Consider the following 27,845-nt stretch of genomic DNA (forward strand, 5'->3'; position numbering starts at 1 on the left):
TTACCGAACTTGCATTGTGATTTGGGGACCAAAAAAATGAGTTGGATAGCATGTGTACATTTGAAAAATGCACACAAACATTCTTTAATCAATGGATGTGTTCATTTCAAAGATGCACCCAATCGATGTATGTATTTGGAAAAAGGATGCACGGAAATACCCACACATCCTCATGCAAAAAGAAATAAAAAAGAGACGGCATCTGATATAGAATATGCTCTGTGGTTGAATTTGAAGAACTTTGACAAACTTGTGTTTGCTTGAATGTGCATCCCTAGCCTGAACCACAGAGACGCAGCTGAGCTTGAAGTAGCAGGAAGTGAACAGATCTGCTCAGATCCCATGCTTCCCACATAGCATTGCAAGAGGAAAGTCCCTATGACAGACGTTGAGCTTTGAGAAGGACAGAGGAGTTGCCAGCAGTAGTTAGTAGACAGCACTGCAAGCATCTAAATAAGGTGAGCCCCAAAGATCTGTTGGCAACTTTTGCTGGCTCTTACACTAGAGAGCCAGTGTGGTGTAGTGGTTAGAGAGTGTTGGACTGGGAGTCGGGAGATCCGGGTTCTAGTCATACATGATTTGGCTTTCCTTTATCCCATCGCATCAACGTGTGGATAGGAGTGACAGCCTGCACTATTTCTAGCATGGGCTGGCCCCTACACACACCTGGATTTTAAGGTAGGTCTTGGAGAGTTGTAGTAAATTTCCTCGCCTTCCGGAGGAGAGATGGCTATGCTGAATCTGCTTTGCAACAAGGCAAAGCCAGGCCATAGCTAGACCTAAGGTTTATCCCTGGATCGTCCAAGGGTCAAACCTGTTCATCTAGGTGACACACAGGGGATCTAGTGCTCAGGCAGGGGTGAACCCTGGATAATCCCAGGATAAACCCTAGGTCTAGCTGTGGCCCCAGAGTGCTTTTTTTCAGGGAGTAAGAACTCAGTCTTGCTCTGGAGGCTGGTGGTCTCCTGAACCAAGACTGGGAGTGTCTACTGTATATATTTATTTATTTATTTATTACATTTCTATACCACCCAATAGCTGGAGCTCTCTGGGCGGTTCACAAAAATTAAAAACATTCAAAGTATAAAACAACAGTATAAATCCATAATATAAAATACAATATAAAAGCTCAACTACAATATAAAAGCTCAACTCAATTGCTACCTTTTGTAGCTGCTCTGAGACTGATGGTTTGTGATGTTTGAAAGTAACTCATCCTTGGATATACGAGGGACAGAGTCATGCCCCTTGGTTGTGTTTGGTTATTTTGTCAAGGACTTATCAGGGTGGGCCTTGATGTTTTATTGGGGATGTAGTATTTGTTCAGTGTGTAATAATACATCCTTTGTTATTTGACTTGCCTTGTCCAGATGTGTGCACAAGGTAGACTGCCTGGGTTCACGTAGTAAGCCATAGTGATGGCAGAGATTGAACTTGAGTTCCTCTGCATGCATAGCATGTTTTCTGCCATGGAGCTATGGAACCTGTGGGATTACTCAAGTGACATCTAAAATGTCCATTTGGAAGTGACTTGATGGTTACGCTGGTTACGTTATATGTCCCTGTAACCAAAGCATATACTAAGGAACATGTGGTAAATGGCAGAAAGGTTTTGTTAGGGCTGTGCTCTACTCCGTTTCCGATCAACGAATCCGGAAGCAGTTCTCCTTATTTTGGATGGCTTCGCCTCGATCCGGAGCTCTGGACGCCATTTTGAGCGTCTTTTCCCATTCATTTGTATTGGGCAAAAGAAACACCTATAACTTCCTTATTTTTAAAGATAGAACCCTGAAAATTTCTGAGCTTAGAGATTGATGCTTGAGGGTCATTTGTGTAGATTATCAGAAAAAAATGTTCAGCGGTTGGGTTGCAATTATTTTTTTTAGTGGGTAAGTGGGAGGGGGAAATAAGGTGTTTTTGGCATTGATAGACAGCTTCATCTCCCAATCATGCTGAGTGATCACCCCATGTAAATAATCATCCAATCCCAAGGTTGGATGGAGACACTAAGCCAGAGACACTTGTATTTCTTTGTCTTTGGGTAGGACTTTGGTCAGTGAGGAGTGGATTGGCGAGCAAACTCACACAGCCTTATGTTGCTCCAGTAAAGTAACCCACACCAATGTTTTAAATTATTTATTTATTATTTTATTTATTTATTTATTACATTTCTATACTGCCCAATAGCCGGAGCTCTCTGGGCAGTTTACAAAAAATGTACAAAGTAAAATAAAAAATAGGCAACCACAGTAGCCTGGGTGGACAACTGGATAGCAGTGGTGGAAGTGGATTATGTCCTATACGGCATGTCCAATAAACCCTATGTTCATTTTTGAAGTGGTTAACCTGAGAGGAAGATACTGATTTAGGTTTAACTTTAAATATTCCCCCCAAATCAGGGCATGATCTGATTTCCTTCGAAGTGGCCATGCCTAAGGATCTATGTGGAAGCTATCATGGTGCCCAGTTCCATATGTGTTTCTTAAAAAATAATGGAGATAAGTGCATTTCTGTAAATGGGGGGGAGAAATCTTTTAAATATTCCCCAAAACTCAGGGCATGATCTGATTCCTTTCAAAATTGGCACGACTAAGGATCTATTTAGAAGCTATCATGGTGCCCATTTTGATGTTTCTAACTTGAAAACTAAAAAAGTTATAGGCATTTTACATTAGCAATGCAAGTCTATGGGGGGGAATGGAGCTCCGATCCGGATCTGGAGCAGAGCAGATGTGGATTGACGCAAAGCAGACCAGATCCAAAAGGAGTGGATTGGGATCCAGAGCAGATCAGGGGATCCATGCACAGCCCTAGTTTTTGTGGGTACTCAAAACAGAATCCTTCAGAAAAGCCTTTTACCCATACCCCGTGATTGCTGATGCTAGAATAGAAATGGAAGGAAACTAGAAATTGGCAGTAGGGTATTCAATGAAAGATGCTTCTCAAGGTTTTACAGATAGTACTCATGGAGACATTAACACACAGCCGCAGAGTAATTAGAACAAGAATGAGCAAATTGCAACTCCCATCATCAAACATCATTGCCTATACTGGCCAGGGCTGATGGGTCTTGTAGGCAAAAACATCTGGACAATAAGCCAGTACCTACAACTGAATTGGAAGAAATGTGTAGCAAGATGTATTTCTGTCCTGTGATCTCCATTTTGTTTTCTCATGTCAATAAAGACCCACCTCCCATGATTTCATCTCCCTGCTACTTGTTCTTCCTTTTGGAAACATCCTCTCATGTAATTAAAGTGATCTTAACGTTTACTAGAATTATACGGGGTGGGGGGGGGAAACCTAGTTTTATCCTTTGTTATTTATAAATGAATAACAACCAGCCAAAGTGGAATGTACATGTTGTAATGTTTGGTTGGGATATATTTGCGTTATGTGCGCTCTCGCTCTCTCTCTCTCTCTCTCTCTCTCTCTCTCTCTCTCTCTCTCTCTCTCTCTCATATTTTAAGCAACAAATATATGGAGGGGATGCAGGGTGTCTGGACTGTCAGCCCTAATTTAACTAGTACTGGGGGTGGAGAGAAGAAGTCAGGGCAAATGTCCCATAGCTCACCCCCACTGCTGTGCCCTTGTGGTTTCTTGTAGGAAAAGCTCTTTTTACATGTTCAGCACGCAGCCCTCCAAATGTGCTTTGACTCTTCTGTGCTCTCCTCAATAATTATTTCTTGTGCCACCACTGTCTGACCTGTGGATGGAATTGCCAGGACTCTATGGTGCATGGATGGCACAAATAGATGAATTTTTGGGTAATCCGGCTTGGAAGGAAAGTTGCAGTACGCATTTCTTGACCCACTGAGCTACAACTTAACGTATGTAGCACTTTTTCATAAACCCTACTTTTTTCAATTTGGTGAAAGGCATCTCATTATTATTATTATTATTATTATTATTATTATTATTATTATTGTTATTAAAGATGTTAATACTTGGTGGTTTTAATCGCTCATCCACTTTTCTTTCCTAGGTTTGACACTTGCATAAAGCCACAATGAGGCATTTCTTTTGGCTTCTCTTTCTTCAAGGTAAAGCAATACAGTTTTCCATCATGCTGGCCAAAGCAAGTTGAACTGTATCGAACAGACCCTCTGTTCTCTTTCTTTTGTGGGGAAGAGGGAGCCAGGATCATTCCAGAAATCTCACAGAAAAATAAACCGAAAACCTCCGCTGCGTTCAACCTGGGATCATTCCTGCTGACCCTGATGGGACTTAGGGCCAAAGTTGACTGTGACATTATTTGTTTGAATGCATGTTGTTGATGTGGATGTTGATTTTTGTCAGGATTATGGCAGAAAAAGAAAGAGGTAAACTCTCCCTTCCCAAGACTGCTCAGGCTACATCATGATTGCTGTTCATGCAACGAACGGTATATGTGTTAATTGAGGGCACAAAATAAATGTCACATTTGGTTTGGCCCTTACTCCACCTCACAAAGATGTGCAGATTTGCTCCCCCTCCCCAAAAATGGGTTGGAGGATAACTTAAGAGGCAACAATAAGAGGTGTAACTGAAAATAACATGTCTTATTGTGACTGGGATGAAAGGAGGTAAGTGAAAGGAGGGCAGATGAATGCCTAATGGGACTGTTGGATTCCCCCCTTTGAAAGCAGACTACTTGCTACACACCAAGCAATGTCAAAATTCCTTTCACTTTCAAAATATATGGGGGACAGATGTATGAAGAATGGATGTTCAAAGTCTCTTTGGTTGAATTCAATGAATGCTGAGATCCTCTGGGTCATGGCGTGTATATATGATAGATACTTGCTTCCCTCTTCAGAGTGGTGAGAAGTCCTAGGGGAAGGATTGTGAGGTTTAGTTTGCTGTGAATGGGAGAGAGGACTGGAGGCTTATGATGTATGTGTAGTATTTGTTCATTGTTCTGACAGGAGAGGAGGAGCTGACTGAAATATCTCACGTGCTTCTCCATTTCAGGTTTCCTGTGTCATTTCCGAGACCCATTGATCATAAGCCAGAGGTCTCTGCAATCCTGGAAAGGATCGTGTGTGTTGATTCCATGCACGATCAGCAGAACGTATAAATCTCAAAAGCTCATAGACTTGTCCCTAGTTTGGTATTTTGAGCCAACTTATGATAATAAAGACTTGAAAGACTTTATCGGAACCATGTTGCACAAGAGCAATATGACCTCCAATAACAGAACCACCCCAATTACCCCTCACTTTCAGCATCGTATTCAATTTGTAGGGGATTTAAATGAAAGAAATTGCAGCTTGAAGATCTCCCAACTGCAGAAAAATGACACTGGCAGATATGGGGCACGGCTTTATGGTACAGCTGCAGACCTGAAATATAAGTGGTTTCTACATGCTACTGTTACAGTTGAAGGTAAGACTTTGGCAGGTTAGATTTTGTTCTGAGTTTTGTACATAGTGGTTCTTTAGTTAGGACAAAAAAACTTTCATATCAGAGTGTGAACAGCAAGGACTGAACCAGCAACCTTTCCTTGACAAATTACGCCTGGCTGTTATTGCTGATCATCTTCTAAATTTCAGGAAGAGAGAGAGAGAGAGAGAGAGAGAGAGAGAGAGAGAGAGAGAGTCCTCCAGAGCAACAGTAGGCTGATTTAACTCTACTTTAATGGCAGTGGATAAGCAAAAATTTGCAGGCTGTTGATTAAAGAACATCCATAGAGTCCTTTCCAGTTTCTTATACATTGTGACTAATTCAATTCACTTAAGATGTCCTGTCTTACTGCCGCTGCACCTTGCTACATTTTTCTATTAATATGCCGTTCACACCTTGCACTGTGTACTGCACAGGTTTGGATGTCACAAAATCTGATGGATTGTTTTAATCCATGGGTTGTCAGGCATGCATGGGTGTGACCAAGTGCACTAACTCTGGTGCGCTCCTCACTTCTGCTTTCATTTAGCAACCTACAATTGCCCTGTCCCTAGGAGTGATGCCCAAGCCTGGTCAATCTGGATTATTTGGGCAGTTAAACAACTGAGAGTTAACTTATGAATTGTTTTTGACTTAACTCTGGGACTATAGAGACCCTAAGCATTTAAGGAATTGTGATCTTTAAATGGTCTGAAAGTCAGACAGTACTTTTAAAATAAAATTTAAAAATGCTGGTGAAGCAAATGTTTTAAGAATACATTGAGCTTGAGATCTATGTCCCTGCTGCCAAGGAAAAATGGGTTCCTTACAAAGCAGATGAGAAGAGGTTAGTCTGCACCAGGAGTACCTCCAGCTTCTCCCCCACAGTCAGTGTCCTCTTATTCAGGGAGGGGGAGTACGGTGTTCAAGTGGAAAAAAAGTCCACTATTCATCACTGTGGAATGAAAGAACCAAATTTCCTATAGCTCCTGGTTGCGATGGGCAAATCTATCAGTTTCACTTTCTCTTGCTTTTGAATGTTTAACATCTCAAGTTCTTTCTCTTTCAAATATGAAGAACTTTGGGAATTTCTTAAATTCTTACCAAAACAGAACTGAAACACATCTCTCACTTACATGTAATCAAGATGCAGTTTTGGTTTCACTCCCATACATCTTCTTTAAAAATATATAACTCAAGTTGTTGTTGTTGTGGTGGTGATTTTTTTAAAAAATCTGAATATGCAGAATTTCTTCATTGTTGTTAAATTCCTATCAAAACCAAACTGAAATGAAATTTTCACCCATCCATATTACTGGGCCAAAGAATATGTCATAACAAAGAATACGTAGGTTAGGTCTAGATATGGAGGAATTTCTGACATTTTTGGATGTGTAGCCAAGGTCTTTTTTTTTTTTACTGAACTTAACCAGAACAAGACCAGATTTCTTTTAGCATTTTCAGTTAACAATGGCCTCCTATTTCCTCTTTTTGGGCTCCAGAGTCACCTCCACTACCCAAGATGGAAACTTTCATTCACAGATCCTATTTCCAAAGGACCCAAGTCTTTGAAGAACAGAAGAAAGCTAAAGTGGACTGCTCAGTGACTTACCATTGCCTTGACCAGCCACTGCAGCTGACCTTCCAAGGCTTAGAAGAGGATCATTTGGCTTCACAAAAAATGACATTTCAAAACAGAATGATAAAGACTGTTCTTGTCTTTGTGCCAACTTGGGAGGACCACGGGAAAACACTGAAGTGCTCCCTGAACAACCAGGATGGGTCAGAGGTATCCCAGGGAAGCATGCCACTGAATGTGAAACGTGAGTGTGCCATGGGGGATGGATGGAACTGGGCACTTTGTGGATGTCTGAAAAGAAGGCTGTGTGTGCTGAGAAAAATAGGCAGCTGGTGCTTTCCAGTGCATGTTTACTCAGGTCCCACTGTTTTCAATGGGTACTTACTTCCAGTTAAATGTGAACAGGATTGCAGCCCTACAGGAAGTTCTGGGTCTTGTGGGCATCAAGGTATAAGAGTGTGCATATTTATATAAAAATCAAAGTTTGTGTATATATGTATGCAACCAGTTCAGTTCAAAGTAATGTCCTTGATTGGGATGGTAAGTGTTGCTATAATATATTCACAACCATTATTTATTTATTTATTGCATTTCTATGCTATGCAATAGTGAAAACTGTCTGGACAGTTCACAAAAATTGCAGTTACCTAAGACCAACATTTTCTGTTTTATACAAGGAACATCCACACTAGATGTTTTCAAGAACAATGCTACTCTGTCTGGCACAGGTTGAATTCCTTTTCCTTAATTAGGTATTCTATTGATCAGGTGCACCTCAGTCTTGTCTGTATTAATTTGTTAGCCTCCACCCAACCCATAACTGACTTCAGGCACTGTTGAGAACTTTAAAATAAATGGAGGTCACGGTGAAGGAAAAATCAGACCACCACTTCCATTAAAACACACACACTAAACACACACACACCTAGGCATAAGAATTGAGCAGCTCTCCACACTGGACAAAATAGGCATATAATATATATATATATTATTTGCATACCAAGCTAAGTGCAAATGTAATGTTAAAACTGGGTTGGTGGGCAGGGGCTAACTGAGATGAGTGAGAGAACCCCTATTTGATTTCCTGAAACTCATTCTGGCTGCTCCTGGCTTGACTGAGTTTTTTTTGTTGTATTCGTTGCTTTTAATTGTGAATTTTCAATTGTTTCAGATGCCCCGAAAGGAGTTAAGTTGAAAGCTACTCCTGGGATGACAGTCCAAGAAGGAATGAAACTCTCATTAGAGTGCATATTCAACAGCAGTTACCCAGCTGTTTATGAACACAATTGGTATAAGGACCATCAGCCGATACAATATTACTCAAATAAAATTGAATTCAACCCTGTGAGTCGTCAGCATTCTGGTAGTTATAAATGTCAACCTGTAAATGGAATTGGAAGCAGCCAGTCAGAAGAACTGGACATTGATGTGCAATGTGAGTTTGTTCATGAGGGTGGTGCAGTAGATGGTCGCATGAATGTGAGAATTACCATTCTCAGGTTATCTCTGCTAAGATGTATGATCTTTCATTCCCTTGGTCTTCTGAGAATGTTGTCATACATGACAGTATAGAACATGTTTTCTCTTCTGCTAGTCATGCAGTAGTCATGCCAAGTAACCATCTAATGATGGAAGTAGTCAGCCATTTTAATACTTTTTGCCTTTAATGGGATCCTGAAATCTCACCAGATGTGGGCTGACTCACATTCAATGGTCCTATCCACACAGGACTTTGGAGCAGAGGAGCAACCTATGTTCAGCAGAATGACCAGGAGGACTCCCTAACACAGCAGTGTTGGCTTGCCACATTGTGAAGGAAGTGACATAATACTAATTCACATCACCATCTAGATAGGAGGACCCATAAGATCCCAAGGTTCACAGTCTACATTTGCCTATCTGCACCAGTGCTCACCTCTCTAATGGTGGGGCTGACAAAATCACATCCCTTAGTTGTTGCCTTCAAACATCATGCAATTGCTTTTGTTCTTAGCCTAGTGGGAAATGCCCACCTGATGCCTGGAATGATATCACCAAAACACCAGTCCCTATTTCTGTGCCAATATCTCTCCTCCAGATCCACCCGAGAATACTGAAGTTCAGCAGGTGCCCCGGTGGAAGATAACGGAAGGGAACAGTGTCACTTTGCGATGCTTTTCTCAAGGAAATCCACCTATTCAGAATTACACGTGGTATAAAGACAATGAGCTGCTATTTATAAAACAGAAGGAGGTGCTATTTTCTTATATCAAAGCCAGCAATTCCGGCACCTACTATTGTGAAGCCCAGAACCTCATTGGCACATCAAAATCTACACCTGTCACACTGGATGTTCATTGTAAGTAAATATATCGATTCTGGGATTGGCCAGGGGGTGGGAGTCACTGTGTTTTGACCACTCATATGCCTGCTGCAAAAACTAAAAGAGAATGAGATGCACACTATCAAAACAAGCCGCAGTGTCTTGAATAAGCCACGGTGGCTTGCTTTAACCCCAGGTGCATGCCGGGAGACATTTTCCTAATTGCTTGCAAGGGTTCAGCTTGTTGTGTCATTCAAACCTTGGTGGCATGGCTTGTCTGAGGAGGAAACAACTCTCAGATAACCCTACAAGCATGTGTGGGTTATTTGAAATTTGTTTCCCTCACAAACAGGCTATGACACTGGGGTTCAGACAACATTACAACCACAATGGACTGGGTAATTAGTAGGGCTGTGCACGGACCCCCCAATCCGCTCCAGATCCTGATCTGCAAATTCCAGATAGGGTCCACTCCGTCCCTTGTTGATCCGCCTATGGTCCGCTCCGTTTCACTGTGGAGCTCCGAGTCCGAATCGGAGCTCCGTTTTCCCCCCATAGAATTGCATTGAAATCCAAATGCCTATAACTTTTTCTCTGTTAAAATTAGAAACCTCAAAATCACCACCATGAGAGCTTATCCATGTATTCACTTTCATGCCCAGTTGAAAGGAAATCCGAGGCTCCAGTGATTTTGGAGGAATTTTTGAAAATCCCACATGCCATTTTCAGAAATGGGATTTACTCTGACAGTTTTCCAGATACAAACTTGCAAATGGGCACCCTTACAGATTCCACCTAGATCCACATTCATGGCAAGTTTCAAGCCAATCTGAGCATGCCTGATTTTTCACGATTTTTCCTCTTTTAAGTATCACCCCCTAACCCCAATTCACACCCCTTTCAATACCTCCGTCACTGTAAATGTTAGAAACCTCAAAATCACCACCATGAGAACTTATCCATGTATCTACCTTCATGCCCAGTTGGTAGCAAATCCGAGGCTCCAGTGATTTTTGGAGAATTTTTGAAAATCCTACACCCTATTTTCAGAAATGTGATTTACTCTGACAGTTTTTCAGATACAAACTTGAAAGTGGGCACCCTCACAGATGCCACCTAGATGCACATCTAGGTGACAAAGGGTGTATCTCCATATGATATTATTGTCTTTGTCCTCTCTTCCTGAAGTTGCCCCCAATGGAGTCAAAATTGTGCAAGAGCCAGAGGGGTTAATCAATGAAGGCTCCATTGTTCGGCTGAAATGTGAAGTGGGGGCAGCAAACCCTGATCAACTCACCTACTCCTGGTACAAAGATCAGACACAGGTGGTCTCTACAGAGGATGTGCTGAACATCCAAGAAGTGACTCCAAACAATTCTGGCAACTACCATTGTGAAGCCAAAAACACAGTGGGCAATTCACGCTCTTCAACCTTCAAGCTGATTGTGCCATGTAAGTAAGAGAATGAGAGAATGCCGGAGAGAGAGAGGCTGATGATACAGTCCAAGCATCTTTGGCCCAAAGTGGACTTTATGGTAAATCTACAATAGTTGCCTAAAATGGCAGCCATATTACTGGTCTCCATTTTGATGCCACAGCTCTCTGGATTTGCCTGTCCCCAGTCAACATCACTGGCTGATCTTAGTGGTGGCTGGCTGGGTGGAAATACAGAGCATCATGACATCAGAGAATAGATAAGTTCTGTAAGTCTTTACATAGGTGAAAGGAGGCCAGACTTATGATTGCAGTTTTCAATGGCAGTTGCAGATTTACCATAGCATCTGCTTTGGGCCATTCAAATCTATCCTTGCCACATTAAAGACTAGAAGCTCTTCCCCCACTAACCCACCCCAACGCACACAGTAGAGATGGATCAATATATTTTGGCAGAGAAATCCATTTGGGGGGCTGAGTTTGATGTGTTTTCTTATGTTTGGCTTCCCGAACTTCATTCTGGTTCTCATTGCTGGACTTGGTCTGCAGCAAGTTGGGCCAGTTCATGGATTTTCTGGACATTTTATACATTTTCGTTGAAAGCATTGGAATTTGGGCAAATTTCTGAGCAATTTGTACAGGCCAATTTGCACACATTTCTGAGTCATTTGAGCAAATTACAGCCAAATTTGTATAAATTACAGCTGAATTCATGTACGTAGCTCAGATGTTTGCATAGATTTTTCAGAAATTTGTGCAAATTGCAAAAGCTGCCAAAAAGAAAAAGTACTAATAATTCTCAGAATTCAGGAAAAGCCCACAGCTCGGCTCACAAACACAAATCAAAGCATATCAGCTGTGGAACTCTGTTGAAACAAAAAGAACTAGATTTCCTAATGGTGGGCATCTCTAGTTTCCCATGATAAAACAAGTGACTCCTAGTGGCCTTTTCTTTTTTTCTAGCTTCCCAGGCCACCTCTGGGCCTAGACCCACAGCACAGGAGGGTAAGCAGTAATAGTTAATCTGAATGTATTCCATTCTTTCACTTCAAACTTGGAGGACTGTGAGCATTCCAAAATGTTTTCTTTTTCCTCCAAGAACACCCACAAGTGCCTCCACTACCACACTGTAGGTGTGCTTCTCCTCAGTCTGAACCGCAGCCTCCGACTCAGCCTCCCCTTTCGTCAGATTCCCACCCACTCTGTGCTGCTGGAGTTCTGCGGGAATATCTGCCTTCCCTTGAGAAATTTCAGGCCCAGGCCCTACGGGACCGTGAGTATGACTGCTGCCGCCGCAACCCCACCTTGGAAGCCAACAGCTTGTGTCAAGACCCACCATTTTTTATTGAGCTTTCATGGTGTCCCAAGTAAGATTGTCACGAGCTCCTGCTTTGGTCCAGGAGCCTAGTGGATCCCACACCCCTGCCCATCCAGACTCAGTCTTTTGATCACAGATGTCCCTGAGCACTTGCGAGGCCCTAGTAAGTGTTCATCAGCCACCCACCCATGCCTCCAAATTGCACACTTCCATCTTCCTGTGTCCGTTGGAGCATTTTCACCTTTATCCTTGCATCAATGGGGACTTTAAGGCTGCCATTGGCACAGGGGGATGTTCAATTTACAGAGGGTCCTGAAAATGCACACACACACACACCCATTGTATCAATGGCTGCCAAAAAGCCTACCATGACCCAGCGGATGGCAGTGGCGATGGGCCCATGCCTGGTGCAGGTAGAGTTGCACATCCCTATTGAGTAATCCTAACAACACTCCTGTGAGTTAGATCAGTAAGGGCACAATCCTGTGCATATTTAGACAGAACACATGCTGGGGAATGCTGCTGAAGCTTTAGGACTTTTTTCTGTCTAAACATGCATAGGATCCTTATTGCCATTGGGGGGCAGGTGGGTTGAGGCTGAGAAGTGGATGGTGGTTTGCTGAAGGACACCTATGTTCATGTTCTCACGTACCCCGCTTTTGTTGTTGATTTTACTCTTGGTGGCTTTTTGGGTGTTCCTGCTTTGTTCGACTCAAGTTAGCAGTTTTGCAATGCAGCTTTTCTTTTCTTCCCCTTCCCCCAGAACATCTGATTCTTAGCGGCTTCAAAGAATTACTCTCTGAAGTTGTCAAGCTCACCGACCAGCTTCTGAGAGCAAAGCAAGAAAGATCAGAGCCCTGAAACAAAGCCTGGTTTTGTGGGAGAGCAGGACTCAGAAGAACCCATAGAGGATGACAGCGAAGCAGGATTTGAACTCCTTTCGCACCACTTTGATTCTTCTGCCTTTCTATCCATTCTTGTTTCAAATGTTATCTTGCGTTCACATCCCTTCTCCTTTAAAATAATTCTTCTTTGCTAAAATGTGATTAAAGAGCACCTGGACTTAAAAAGTTAAATCAGGACTGATTAATATTCCTTTCTTTTTGCTTCAAAATGCTTTTGAGGAGGAAGAATAGTTAAGTGACCACACCTCAGATCACTTTATTTATTTATTTTCATTTATTGCATTTGTACCACCCCATAGCCAAAGCTCTCTGGACAGTTTACATAAGATTAAGACACTTAAGAGGAATATTAAAAACCACAAAAACATACAATATAAATATACATTTAAAACTGCTATAACAACTTTAAAAAACTACTTTAAAAACAACTTTGTAAAAATTATAGAGTCATAGAGCAGTAGAACTGGAAGGGGCCTATAATGCCATTAAGTCCACATCCTTGCTCAGTGCAGGAATCCACCTTAAAGCATATCTGACAGATGGATGTCCAGCTGCCTCTTGAATGCTTCTAGTGTGGGGGAGCCCACAACCTCCTTAGGTCATTGGTTCCATTGTCGTACTGCTTTAACCATCAGGACAGTTTTCCTGATGTCTAGTCAGAATTTGGCTTCCTGTAACTTGAGCCCATTATTCCATGTCCTGCACTCTGGAATAATCAAGAAGAGACCCTGGCCCTCCTCTGGGTGACAGCCTTTCAAGTATTTTATTTATTTATTTATTACATTTCTATAACGCCCAATAGCCGACGCTCTCTGGGCGGTTCACAAAAATTAAAATCATAGCAAGACAATCAACAGGCTAAAAGCACAAATACACAATACAATATAAAAAGCACAACCAGAATAAAAACCACGCAGCTATCATGTCTCCCCTCAACCTTCTCTTCTCAAGGCTAAACATGTCCAGTCCTTATAGTCCCTCCTCACAGGGCTTTGTTTCCAGACCCTTGATCATCCTTGTTGCCCTACACTGAATCTCCTCTAGCTTGTCTGCATCCTTCTTGAAGTGTGTTGCCCAGAACTGGACACACAAGTCAAGATGAGGCCTAACCAGTGCTGAACAGAGAGGAGCCAGTACCTTGCACGATTTGGGAGCTATAATTCTATTAATGCAGCCCAAAATAGCATTTGCAGTTTTTTTGCAGCCACATCACACTGTTGGTTCATACTCAATTTTGTGATCTGCAACAATTCCAAGATCCTTCTCGCTTATAGTATTGCTGAGCCAAATATACCCCACCTTGTAACTGTGTAAATGACCCCCCACCATAAGAGTGGAGCTGTTTTATGCCATCACTCCTTACAAAATACCTTTTCCTTTTGTATCACCAGCCATTACATCCTCAGACAAGATCACATAGACCTACAGATCCAAGCAGTTACATATTACCTCAAAAGGATATGACTACTCCTGTTACAGAACCGCAACGCTACTCTGTATATTTGACAACTAGCATGTTCTCTAACTCAGATCTTGAAATGGTTTTGTGCTCTTATGCAGGAGCGGGCAGGGGAGTTTTGCTCAGGAAGCACCATGGTGGAGGATGAAATGGACAAGTTCTTGGACATGACAGCTACAGAATACGGCTCTGCTGGGCTAAACAATGTAGTGTGTGGAGAGGGTGAAACCGACAAGGATATTATTTACAAAGGGAATATGCCTCTGTGGGGCTACATACCTGAGAGGCTTTGGGATCCGTAACATGTGCAATTTGAAAGAATGGAATGGAGAGAAGAGGATGGGTGAGGGACAGTTCTTGCTGCTGCTTTTGGCTACATTGCGGACAGGTGAACTTGCAGAAGTGTTGATGTGTGCAGGGTTGCTGATTAAAAATAAAAAAGTTGTGACCAAATTTGTGCATATGTAAAGACCCCAGAGAGAGGCCCCATTTGCGCAAATCATCCCCCCCCCCCGCCCAAAGTGTCTACTTAATGTATGCAAAAAATACAAACATTTCAAGAACCAGGGGGGGAAAAGGGCCTACTCCACTGGCACTTATCAGAACGGGAACACTGTGAAATCGCGTCAGGCTTAATTAAATGGAGTGGAATTCCCAACGTCTCACATCCCTATGTTACACCAACTCAGGAAAGTGATGTCAGATGTTTCACAACCACAAAACCATATCAACTGAGCAATAAGAAAGATAATTATAGCTTTTGAGAGCCACTAGGTGGAGCTCTTTGTTTTGCTTCACACTGGCTTAGCAGAAGCTCACTCCAGGCTCCCGTGATTACTCTGGCAATGGAAGTGGCTTCTTTCCTCTTGCTTATGGTATGGGAGGTTATGCAAACTTGCAGAAGCTGCAGGTCCTCCTGCCCCCTGCTGGCTCTGGAAAGGAACTACTAGTCTAGTCCTCCTTTTCTCAGTTCTGCGGTCGCCAATACTATAAATGACAGTGGCAGGGTGATGTTGAGTTGCCTTTCAGTCCCTAAATATCTAAAGCAACAAGCATCTTTGAACGGGATACTGGCATCAAAAGCCCATTTAGAATAACAGACATCTTTCCTTTTGAATTAACAGTTCCATAGCCCATCTCCTAGCCTCCAAAGATGAGAAGAGGATTCCCCTATTTTCAAGCCATTCATTCCAATGGAGATGCTGTAGCTCTCCAGATGTTGTTGGGCTGGGGATGTACGTACATATTTTGTTACCCATCTGTGTTTCACTGATAGTAAGGTGTCTTTCCCTCCATCATCCACTCATTGAGTGAATCAGGTGTTTTTTTTAGGGATGTTCAAGAATTTTCTCCATGTTTACAAGTGTGTATTTGCACTAATGTACATTTGTTCAAATCCCTGCTCCCACAGTAAACAAACAAACAAACAAACAAACAGTCTGCAGAATTTGCACAATTCAGAAAAGACCAGTCTGTTGAGGAATCCACAGGTTGGACTCATACAACTCCAAACTCATTTTAATCTGCTGTGGATTTATCTAACAGCTCTAGCTACAACTACCATCATCCCTTACCATTGGCCATGCTGGCTGGGGCTGATAGGAACTGGAGTTCAACAAGATCTGGAGGCCCATAGCTTCCCCTCTCCTGAAACATAAACCTTCTAAATAGTCCAGTTAAATCATACCGAAGCACAGGCTGAATGAAATAGACAAAGTTTGACAAGAAACAAAAAGGAAATAGAATTCATTTGCTTCTATGGGGTAGGGGAATGAAGATTTGTTCCTGGTTGTTTTCCCACAACCCCCATCCTCTGACTTTTAGGAGCCTGCTCTTCTGGGGGGAAGGCAAGGTGTCTCTAATGATAGCATAGAGAGACACATTGTCTCTGTATGTTACTGCAATATATTTCTCTCTCATCATCACCACTATCACAGTGCTTGTTGGAATGACAGGCCTTTTGCTAGTATTACAGTGAAGCACCTCCTTAAAAACATTGAGAAGTTTAAAGCTTTGACTGTGACAATCAAAAGGAAGCCCCCAAACTAGGTTTTGCCTTGCAATTAATTCAAATGGTTTTGATGCAGTAACGTGGCCTGTTCCAGGCTTAACTCCTTCCCTTAATACCGATATTTGATTTAAAACAAAAAACGAGGAAGAAGGTACTTCGAGATAGTTTCTCTCTCTATCTTTAGAAGTGATATCTCAGATTACTAGTTTCTTCATACTCACATCGAGAGCAGATCTGTTCACTGAACTTCAGCAGTAATAGGTAAACTGGTTTTTTCCCTGCACTGGATGGGGTGGGTGGGTGGGGTTCTTGCTTCTAACTGTATTAAGAACATAAGAAGAGCCCTTCTGGGTTAGACCAAGGGTCCATCTAGTCCAGCACTCTGTTCTCACAGTGGCCAATGAGCTGTCGAATAGGGACCCGTAAGCAGGACCTGATGCAACAGCACCCTCCCAGCTGTATTATATAACCAAAGAGAAGAAAAATTAATATCAAGAACCCCTGCTCTTAAGATTGTCCGATCACTGCCAGATCTGGAAATATGCTGTACTGAAAACTCTCTCTCCTGGGTTCTCCATTTTCATCAATAAAAGCATATTTCTAGTCCACTGAGGGGGAAATGCTAAAATGTTAAAACATGCAGAGAAGGGCAGTAGTGTTCTACACAACTTTGGTTGTGTCATGAATTGGGAAATTTGGTCTAGGGCATCAGAGAAATGCCTGAGAAAGAGCCCCATTTTTTAAATAGCAAAATCTCTTGAAACAAGTTTAAAACAATGGGGGCATTAAGTAGGTTTTGCATAGACATCTTTTTCATGCAAAAATACTCACATCTAAAGGAATATCTAGTGTATGTTCTGCCATTTCATATTGCTGGGCAGATCTGAACCATATTTTCCCTATCCCTGCAAAATAGTACTGATCACTACAATGCCCACTACAAAGGCATTGAGAGCGAGCTTGAGAGAGAGCTTGAGAGAGAGAGAGCTTGAGAGAGAGAGAGAGATTTCTCCATCTACCATACAAGACCCAGGATGGACAGTGTCCAGAAAAGTCACCATTCCAATCTGACAAGGCAACTATCTGTCTACAGTAAAAGTGAGAGCATGTAGAACTGCAGTGCATTTTTTTTAAAAAAAACTTTCCACATCTGCCCATTCACTTTTGACATGTCTGAGAGTATTTGTTGTGTTCTGCAGTAGAACGTCTCATCATTGCAGAGGATTCTTGATATATTCCAGGTCTTACACTCATTTCTTTCTGGATATATCCATTGAGCCTTACATACTCTCTAGAAAACATCCAACTCCCCCATAATTGTGTGTGAACAGAGTGCTGGACTAGATGGACCCTCGGTCTGATCCAGCAGGGCTCTTCTTATGTTCTATTTGCAGGGAAAGATCTGTTACTATTTTATTGTATTTTCTTTGTCCTGGAGTTTGTGTTCTTGGACTTGATTTCAAATCCACATAGGATTGATTCTTTCTCGTCATTCTCTAATTTATCTTGCAGATTTGAGTTGAGGGTAAAGTGTGATGGAGACCTGAACTGTATGGAAGGGATGGTAAAAGAAAACATTTAACTGATCACAGTAGCCAAGGGCTCTATGATTGAACTCTCCAAGCTCTCCATCCCTTCCTATCCCGGGATCCCCTGTGCATCATGGGGATCGTCCTGGGATTTCACCCTGTCTAGCTAAGTCCCTAGATTCTCTCCATGCTGCAAATAAAAAACACTGGGAAAGTTCCTTCTGCCCTGCTCAGAATCCCTGCTGACCTCCCCAATGACTTAAGCCTCTTCTGTCATACGTCCAGCAGGGTGGGTAACGTCTCGCAAAAAATCTCTCACCTTGAACCACAGAGATGCAGCTGAGCTTGAAGTTGCTGGAAGTGAACAGCTGAGCTCAGATCCTGTGCTGCTCACTCACTGTGGCAAGAGGGAAGTTTCAGTAACAGATGCAGAGCTCTGAGGAGCTGCCTCCCTGGCCTTCACAGATGACTTGCTGGTAGGCGGTTGCAATCAGCGTTGCAAGCATCTTATAAGGTGAGTTCCACGGACCTGCTGGCATCTTTGCCCCGGGCTACTCTGTTGCGAAGACGAAAGACTGAACACAAGGAAATAATTCACACTCAAGGGTTTTGGTCTTGCAAGGGAGTGAATGCACAATCTATAAGGCAAGTTGTGACCCGTGCACAGGGGTTCCATTTCTAATCTCGCTATGGTGGCATTGAACAGCATTAGCAGGCGTAGTTTTACCAAGTGGTAAACCTTTGCTCATCGCTTTATCTTCATCTCCATGCCAGATTTGTTTTAGAGCCCCACCTGCCAAATTTGTGCCAGGTGTTAAAGGCAGAGGAAAGAGGGGGTGTGGGTGGGTGTTTAAATAGTGGTAGCTGTTTATGTACATAAGATTCATAAGTCTTTGCTTCAACTGCTGCTTTGACATGTTATTTGCTAGTTTTAGGTTAGCAAAGTAATGCTATGTTATATAGTTATTTTGTGTACTTGTTGATTATTTAGGTTTCGGTGAAATATTATGCCTGTTTAGACAGAAAAACAACAACACCCTACTGCCTTTAAAAAATAAATAAATAGATTCTTTCTTCTTCTTTTTAGTCTTTTCCTATCTAAACAGGCATAGGGTTATTCCCTAAGTTTGTTAACTGTCTCTAATGTATGCTAATGCCTTTATGTCTGTTTAAAAAGATGTTGTTTATGTTTGATTGGCATTTCATCTTGTTTTTCTAAACCTCCCTGGAAGGTCTGTTGGAGGGTGCTTCAGAACTCCTTTCAATAAAATAAATAAAATAAAATGGTAATCTTGCTCAAAGACTCTGCAGCTTGGCTTAACACCCCACTAACCACAAAGTCCGACACTCCCAGGGGACTTGCCAACTAAAGATGATAACTTGTTTAGCAAGTCACTGAAATGCACTGTTGCTTCCCTTCCACATGCAAATAGGCAGGCAGGCAAAGAAAGGACTTGCAAAGTTTAGGGCAAGGGGAAGATGTCTTCAGGGAGAGGAGAGTCAGATAAAAAAATCAGTAAATTAGGTAGCCCATGATCTTTTTCATAGCCAGACTACAGGAGAAGAGGCATTGAGTCTGCTTTGTCTACGGGACAAATGAGATGTGATGCTAATCATGTGGCCCTTGAGATATTTTATTTATTTTATTTATTTATTTATTACATTTTTATACCGCCCAATAGCCGAAGCTCTCTGGGCGGTTCACAAAAATTAAATCCATAATAAAACAATCAACAGGTTAAAAACACAAATACAAAATACAGGATAAAAAGCACAACCAGGATAAAACCACGCAGCAAAACTTGATATAAAATTAAAATACTGAGTTAGAACAGTTAAATTTAAGTTAAAATTAAGTGTTAAAATACTGAGAGAATAAAAAGGTCTTCAGATGGCAATGAAAAGAGTACAGTGAAGGTGCCAGACAGACCTCTCTGGGGAGCTCGTTCCACAGCCGGGGTGCCACAGCGGAGAAAGCCCTCCTCCTAGTAGCCACCTGCCTCACTTCCTTTGGCAGGGGCTCATGGAGAAGGGCCCCTGTCTTTCTCAGGAATCTTAAGGTCCAGGCAGGTACATATGGGAGGAGGCGTTCCTTCAAATAACCCGGCCCCAAACCGTTTAGGGCTTTGAATGTTGATAGCAGCACTTTGAATGGGGCCTGGCAGCCAGTGAAGTTGTAAAAGGACTGGCGTAGCCAAAGGTAGGAGGCTGCAGTCCAACAACATCTGGAGGCTCACATATTGCCCAGGCCTGTTCTCAGTGGTAAACATATTCAGATATAAGCAACAGTAGGGTGACCATATGAAATGGAGGACAGGGCTTCTGTATCTTTAACAATTGTACTGAAAAAGAAATTTCAGTAGGTGTCATTTGTATATATGGGGACAGGGCCGGTGCCAGGCTTTTTTGCGCCCTAGGCAAGGTGAGCTGCTTTCACCCCCCCACTGTACCCACCCCCCAGGTAGGTGGAGATAGGCTGGGATGAGGCCACGTTACCTACCTTTCCCTCGCCGAAAGTCCTCCTGGCTTGGCTTCGGCTAGGCGGGACACTGCGCTGGGGCAGGCAGGCGGCTCTACATTCTGATGTCCAGCGTGCCTGGATGCCAGAATGTGTAGCCATTTGTTCACACACACCCCAGCGTCCCGGCTTGGGTTTGGCTAGGAGGGCCCAGCCAAAGCCAAGCCGGGAAGCGGGGGGGGGGAATGTGGTGCCATCTGTTTGCCCCCCCATGTCCCAGCTTGGCTTTGGCTGGAAGGGCCCAGCTGAAGCCAAGCCAGGAAGCTGAGGGGGGGCAAACATGGAGCCGTCTGTTTGCCCCGCCCCCAGCGTCCCAGCTTGGCTTTGGCTGGGTAAGCCCAGCCAAAGCCAAGCCAGGAAGCTGGGGGAAAGGCAGTCAGATGGCTCCACGTTCTGATGTCCGGCGTGCACCAGAAGTCAGAACGTGGAGCCCTCTGCCCCCCCCCCACAGTGTTCCAGGTTGGCTTTGGCTACTGGGCAGTAGCCCAGCTGAAGCCAAGCCAGGGACGCTGGGGGGGGGGGGAAGGGTGGCTTCAGAAGCTGCCGTCGCTTGGCCAAAGCAGCTCTGGGAGTGGGAGGGTGACTTCCGAGCATGCTGTTCGGCGCCCCCTTACCTTGGCGCGCTACGCGGCCGCCTGACTGGCCTCTATGGCAGCGCCGGCCCTGTATGGGGAACCTGGTGAAATTCCCTCTTCATCATAACAGTTAAAGCTGCAGGTGCCCTACCCTCTTTTAAATCTGGTCACTCTAGTATAGCTCCTGCACCTTTAACTGGTGTGATGAAGAAGGAATTTCACCAGGTTCTCCATATATACAAATGACACCTGCTGAAATTCCCTTTTCTATGCAACTGTTAAAGATACAGGAGCCCTGTCCTCCTTTTCATAGGGTCACCCTAAGCAACAGCCATTAGTTCGAATCCTCTGTTTCAAGCAGAAAATAACTGTCTGGAAAGCCACTGAATAGTTAATGCATGGAGGGAGTTGTGGTTCTGGTTTTGGTTTCACTTTTGCCTATTTTACCTTTGTCTGTTTTAGTCGTAAGAAGAAGGTACCCGTTAATATCAAGGAAAGGTTGTCTTACAGGTGTCTTCTGTCTAAAGTGTGGTCAGACAAGCCTTACCCTGCAACAAAATACACTTGCTGTTCTGAATTTCATATTTATTGAACTATTTATATGAGGTTGCAGAACCCTGATGTTCATTGGGACCATTGTACTCAGGGAAAGGGGTGGGGGAGTTAACTGGAGGTAGGTGAAAAATCCGTTTCATCTGAATTTTATGCAATTTTTACCAAATTCATACCTGCCAAACCAATATGCGAAATGGAACAACATTGTGTGCTGAAATGAGCACTTTCACAAATGTAGCAGTAAAAAATAAAAGTGCTTCAAAAATGTGCAGACCAAGGACAACTGTTTCTCCAAATCCATACCCAGCAGAAAACTGAAAATCCATATGGTGTGGTAAAGAGTGAAAAGGATACATGTTATAGGAAGGTGGCCAGCAAAAATGTCCCCCATTCTCATAAAAGGGGCACATAAAAATGCACACATCTGGGAAATGTTTGCCACAAAAATGGATATGCATTTTTGTGTGGAGTTTAAAAAAGAAAATAGTAAAAAAGAAAAGAAAAGGTAAAAATAAAAGTTGATGTGAACTTTAGTTAGGGTGACCCTATGAAAAGGAGGAGAGGGCTCCTGTATCTTTAACAGTAATGTAGGAAAGGGAATTTCAGCAGGTGTCAATTGAAGTGGGTGAAATTCCCTCTTCATCACAACAGTTAAAGCTACACTAGCTATAGTAGAGTGCCCAGATACAAAAGAGGGCAGGGCTTCTGCAGCTTTAACTGTTGTGATGAAGAGGGAATTTCACCCTCTTCAATTGACACCTGCTGAAATTCCCTTTTCTACATTACTGTTAAAGATACAAGAGCCCTGTCCTCCTTTTCATATGGTCACCCTACTTTAGTAGAATGTGTGTTAAGGTTGGAAAAATGAGTAACTGGAATAGTCAGATTTCCCCATCTCTAGGTTTAACCTTTTCCTCCTCGATGCCGTCCCAACATTCCAATGGCTGTTATTAATAATTTAATTGCAAGGTGGTCCTTTGTTCTCAAGAGCTGATCAATGCAAGCGATATGAGACATGGGGAGATTTGTAGGCTCACCCATTTGGGAAAGGTAAACCCATCTCTGAAGCCAAAGTTCACTCCTTGAAATATGGACTGGAAACCATTTTCCTGCAATGCCTGTCAAAGGGGGTCAGATAAAGTCATGGAGGAGAAGGCTATCAATGGCTTCTCGTCCTGATGGCTAAGGCATTTTAACAGCATTGAACTACGTTAAGTTTGTTTTTAATGGACCCCAGAATTGTTTTTAAATGGATACTGTTGTTTTTATACTATTTATTATGTTTTTGATGGTTTTTAAATTTTGTATACTTTTAATGTTTACCATTTTTAATTGTTGTAAACCGCCCAGAGAGCTTCAGCTGTGGGGCGGTATATAAATGTAATAAAATAAGTAAATAAATAAATAAGTGCACCCTTAGTATCAGAGGCAGTGAAGGGAACATGGGTGGGAGGCTGCTGTTGTACCATGTCCTGCTTGTGGGTCCCTGGTCAACAGCTGGTTGGCCACTGTGTGAACAGAGTGCTGGACTAGATGGACCCTTCGTCTGACCTGTCATGGCTCTTCTTATGTTCTTATGTAGGAAAGCACTTTTAGGTATTCAGCATGCTGTCCTCCAAATGGGCTTTGACCTTTCTGTGCTTTCCTCAATATCTATTTCTTCTGCCATCACTGCCAGACCTATGGGTATAATTGCCAGACCTCTGTGGTGGATGGAGAGGCCAAGGGATAGGAATCTGGGTGAAGGACACTTGGGAAGGTGAGCTCCAGCATTCACGTGTCTCCCCTCTGAGATGCAGCCCATCTTAATTGGCCTCCTTATATACACACCACCTTCCCACAATTTGGTGATCATCAGCATCTCATTCTTGATAAATAAACAAGTCAGTAAGTGGTGTCTTTATTCAATCATCCGCTTCTCTTTCCTAGGTTTGGCAGTTGCATAAATCCACAATGAGGCATTTTGTTTGGCTGCTCTTTCTTCAAGGTAATGAAAGCAACGACTTCTTGGATAATGATGGCAAAAGCAGGTTGAACTATATCAAATAGTGCCTCTGCTCTCTTTTGTTTTGTGGTGAGAAAGGAGCCATGATTGTACGAGAAATCTCATGGAAACCTTCCCTGAAATCCTCCTATATGGGACTTGGGACCAAATTCGACTGTGACACGAATTCCATGAATGCACATACTTTGTTCTGTAAATAGCAGCCACTGGGAAGCCTGAGCAGCCTCTGGAGTATGCAAAGTGGGAAGTTTACACTCCTTTCCCCCTTGTTGCTGTTCAGACAAAACTCACATTTCCAAAACTGGAATCCACATTCCAGTTCCAAGATGAAAATTGCAGCTTTCCTTGAAATGCAAACAACACCAAGGCAGAGAATATTTTTGTCAGGTTGGTGGAAGAGAAACATAGGCTCCATTCAGACAACATGCTAAACAATGCTGCTTAACCACAAAATGGTTAATGGAAAGCAGCATGAGTGAGCGTGTTGTCTGAACGGGGCCAAAGAGGTAAACTCTCCCTTCCCAATCGAAGACTGCTCAGGCTACATCATGATTGCTGTTCATGCAACAAAAGGTATCTGTGTTAATTGAGGGCACACAATAAATGCCACATTTAGTCTGGCCCTTACTCAACACCACAAAGATGTGCAGATTTGCTCTCCCTTAAAAAAAATGGGTTGGAGGATAAATTAAGAGGCAATAATAAGAGGTGTAACTGAAAATAACATGTCTTATTGTGGCTGGGATGAAAGGAGGTAAGTGAATGTCTAATGGGTCTGTTGGATCCCCCCCCCCTTTGAAAGCAGACTACTTGCCATGCACCAAGCAAAACTTGGTGCATGGTCAAAGCTCCTTTTAGTTTCAAAATATATGTGGGGGACAGTAGGGTGACCATACGAAAAGGAGGACAGGGCTCCTGTATCTTTAACAGTGGCATAGAAAAGAGAATTTCAGCAGGTGTCATTTGTATATATGGGGAACCTGGTGAAATTCCCTCTTCATCCCACCATTTAAAGCTGCAGGGGCTATACTAGAGTGATCAGATTTAAAAGAGGGCAGGGCACCTGCAGCTTTAACTGGTGTGATGAAGAGGAAATTTCACCAGGTTCCCCATATATACAAATGACACCTGCTGAAATTCTCTTTTCAATACAACTGTTCAAGATACAGGAGCCCTGTCCTCCTTTTCATATGGTCACCCTAGGGGACAGCCATATGAAGAATGGTGTTCAAAGCCTCTTTGGTTGAATTCAATGAATGCTGAGATCCTCTGGGTCTTGGTCATGGCGTGTATATATGATCGATACTTGCTCTTCCCTCTTCAGAGTGGTGAGAAGTCCTAGGGGAAGGATTGTGAGGTTTAGTTTGCTGTGAATGGGAGAGAGGACTGGAGGCTTATGATGTATGTGTAGTATTTGTTCATTGTTTTGAGAGGAGAGGAGAAGCTGACTGAAATATCTCACGTGCTTCTCCATTTCAGGTTTCCTGTGTCATTTCCAAGACCCATTGATCATAAGCCAGAGGTCTCTCCAATCCTGGAAAGGATCGTGTGTGTTGATTCCATGCGAGATTAGAAGAACATATGATGGTCAAAAGCTCAAAGACTTGTACCTAGTTTGGTATTTTGGGGCAATTTATGTTAAAACAGACTATATTGGAACCACGTTGTACAAGAGCAATATGACCTCCAATGACCAAACCACCCCAATTATTCCTCACTTTCAGCATCGTGTTCAATTTGTAGGGGATTTAAATGAAAGAAATTGCAGCTTGAAGATCTCCCAACTGCAGAAAAATGACACTGGCAGATATGGGGCACGGCTTTATGGTCCAGCTGCAGACCCAAAAGCTAAGTGGTTTCTAAATGCTACTGTTACAGTTGAAGGTAAGACTTCGGCAAATTAGATTTCGTTCTGAGTTTTGTACTTAGCGGTTCTTTGGTTAGGACAAAAAACCTTTCATATCAGAGTGTGAACAGCAAGGACTGAACCAGCAACCTTTCCTTGACAAATTACGCCTGGCTGTTATTGCTAATCATGAAACATCTTCTAAATTTCAGAGAGAGAGAGAGAGAGAGAGAGAGAGAGAGAGAGAGAGAGAGAGAGAGAGAGAGAGAGGGAGTCCTCCAGAGCAACAGTAGGCTGATTTAACTCTACTTTATTGCCAGTGGATAAGCAACAATTTGCATGTTGTTGATTACAGAACATTCATAGAGTCCTTTCCAGTTCCTTATACGTTGTGACTAATTCAATTCACTCAATATGTCCTATCTTACTGCCACTGCATCTTGCTACATTTTCCTATTCTATTAATATGCCGTTCACACCTTGCACTGTGTACTGCACTGGTTTGGATGTCACAAAATCTGATGGATTGTTTTAATCCATGGGTTTTCAGGCACGCATGGGAGTGACCAAGTGCACTAACTCTTTTGCTTTTATTTAACAACCTACAATTGCCCTGTCCTTAGGTTGTTAGAGTGATGCCCAAGCTGGTCAATGTGGGTTATTTGGGGGTGGTGGTGGTTAAACAACTGAGAGTTAACCTGTGATTTCTTTTTGGCTTAACTCTGAGACAAGAGACTCCAAGCATTTAAGAAGCAGTGATCTGTACATAGTTTGAGAGTCAGACAGTACCATTAAAATGAAATAAAAATATTGGCTCACAAATGTTTTAAGAATACAGTGACCTTGAGATTAATGTCCCTCTGCCAAGGAAAAATGGGTTCCCTACAAAGCAAGGCTAGATCTACACCAAACAGGATGCAACACTTTAAAAATGGTTTGAAAACAGTATATGTAATGTGTACTGGGACTGAACAGTTGTCATACCCATTATAAACCATTATAAGCAGTAATGTAGATCCTTCCCACGTGAGAGGAGGTTTTTCTTCACCAGGAGTTCCTCCAGCTTTCTCCCCCACAGTCAGGGGGGATCCACGTTCCCAGACTAATCATTCCCAGAGTGCTTCTATGCGACCCCAGTGCACCCTGAAAATGATAGTCTAACTTCCCTGTAAAAGAAATGAGGAAGAGCCGTCCATGCCGCTGCTGCCACCCACAGACCTCCTCGCTGGCTGGGACGGAAAGCTCAGGGGAAGAAGGCGGGGTGAAGAGCGGAAGAAGCTCTCCACCCCGCCTTCTTTTGCCGAGCCCTCCTCGCCGGCTGGCGAGGAGGGAGGCGGGTGGCGGCGGCGGCGGCGGCGGCATGGACGGCTCTTCCTCATTTCTTTTACAGGGAAGTTAGACTATCGTTTTCTGGGTGCACTGGGGTCGCATAGAAGCACTCTGGGAATGATGTGCGGATCCCCCCTCAGTGTCCTCTTATTCCAGGAGGGGCAGTGCAATGTTGAAGTTATAAAAGTGACCATTATTCATCACTGGGGAATGAAAGAACCAAATCTCCTATAGCTCCTGGTTGGGATGGGCAAATCTATCGGTTCCACTTTCTCTTGCTTTTGAATGTTTAACATCTCAAGTTCTTTCTCTTTCAAATGTGAAGAACTTTGAGAATTTCTTAAATTCTTACCCAAACCGAACTGAAACACAACTCTCACTTACATGCAATCCACATACAGTTTGGATTTCATTCCCATACATTTAAATACATATTGTGTTGTTTTTTTAAAAAATCTGAATGTGCAGAAATTGTTCATTGTTGTTAAATTCCTATCAAAACCAAACTGAAATGAATTTTCCACCCATATTCCTCAGCGGTTAGGTCTGGATATGGAAGAATTTCTGACATTTTTGGATGTGTAGCCAAGGTCTTTTTTCTTTTTTCTTTACTGAACTTAACCAGAACAAGACCAGATTTCTTTTAGCATTTTCAGTTAACAATGGCCTCCTATTTCCTCTTTTTGGGCTCCAGAGTCACCTCCACTACCCAAGATGGAAACTTTCATTCACAGATCCTATTTCCAAAGGACCCAAGTCTTTGAAGAACAGAAGAAAGCTAAAGTGGACTGCTCAGTGACTTACCATTGCCTTGACCAGCCACTGCAGCTGACCTTCCAAGGCTTAGAAGAGGATCATTTGGCTTCACAAAAAATGACATTTCAAAACAGAATGATAAAGACTGTTCTTGTCTTTGTGCCAACTTGGGAGGACCACGGGAAAACACTGAAGTGCTCCCTGAACAACCAGGATGGGTCAGAGGTATCCCAGGGAAGCATGCCACTGAATGTGAAACGTGAGTGTGCCATGGGGGATGGACGGAACTGGGCACTTTGTGGATGTCTGAAAAGAAGGCTGTGTGTGCTGAGAAAAATAGGCAGCTGGTGCTTTCCAGTG

General features: G+C 42.9%; 2 protein-coding genes across 4 annotated transcripts in view; both read left to right on the top strand.

Annotated features, from left to right (window-relative positions):
* The first annotated feature begins 285 nt into the window (after positions 1–285).
* LOC134408011 (B-cell receptor CD22-like) lies at positions 286–13,051 on the top strand. Of its 3 annotated transcripts, none has more exons than XM_063140068.1 (10): positions 286–458; positions 3,986–4,043; positions 4,954–5,367; positions 6,867–7,187; positions 8,115–8,378; positions 9,021–9,281; positions 10,434–10,697; positions 11,643–11,684; positions 11,779–11,952; positions 12,761–13,051. In XM_063140068.1, the coding sequence occupies exons 2-10, from the start codon at positions 4,010–4,012 to the stop codon at positions 12,856–12,858; spliced, it is 1,872 nt and encodes a 623-aa protein (XP_062996138.1). In that variant the 5' UTR covers positions 286–458; positions 3,986–4,009; the 3' UTR covers positions 12,859–13,051. The 3 variants fall into 3 exon arrangements, with proteins under 3 accessions (XP_062996138.1, XP_062996140.1, XP_062996139.1); XM_063140069.1 differs by lacking the exon at positions 286–458 and adding an exon at positions 3,798–3,830; XM_063140070.1 differs by lacking the exons at positions 11,643–11,684; positions 12,761–13,051 and having other exon boundaries at positions 11,779–11,848.
* An 11,247-nt stretch (positions 13,052–24,298) lies between these two features.
* LOC134408383 (B-cell receptor CD22-like) overlaps positions 24,299–27,845 on the top strand; it is a 29,291-nt gene continuing 25,744 nt past the window's right edge. The window contains exons 1-3 of the mRNA XM_063140642.1: positions 24,299–24,308; positions 25,034–25,438; positions 27,424–27,744. Of these exons, the coding sequence (XP_062996712.1) occupies positions 24,299–24,308; positions 25,034–25,438; positions 27,424–27,744 (736 nt within the window). The remainder of the gene's footprint in view (positions 24,309–25,033; positions 25,439–27,423; positions 27,745–27,845) is intronic.

The sequence above is a fragment of the Elgaria multicarinata genome, chromosome 13 (genome assembly GCF_023053635.1).
Source record: "Elgaria multicarinata webbii isolate HBS135686 ecotype San Diego chromosome 13, rElgMul1.1.pri, whole genome shotgun sequence".
Classification (NCBI taxonomy): Eukaryota; Metazoa; Chordata; class Lepidosauria; order Squamata; family Anguidae; genus Elgaria; species Elgaria multicarinata.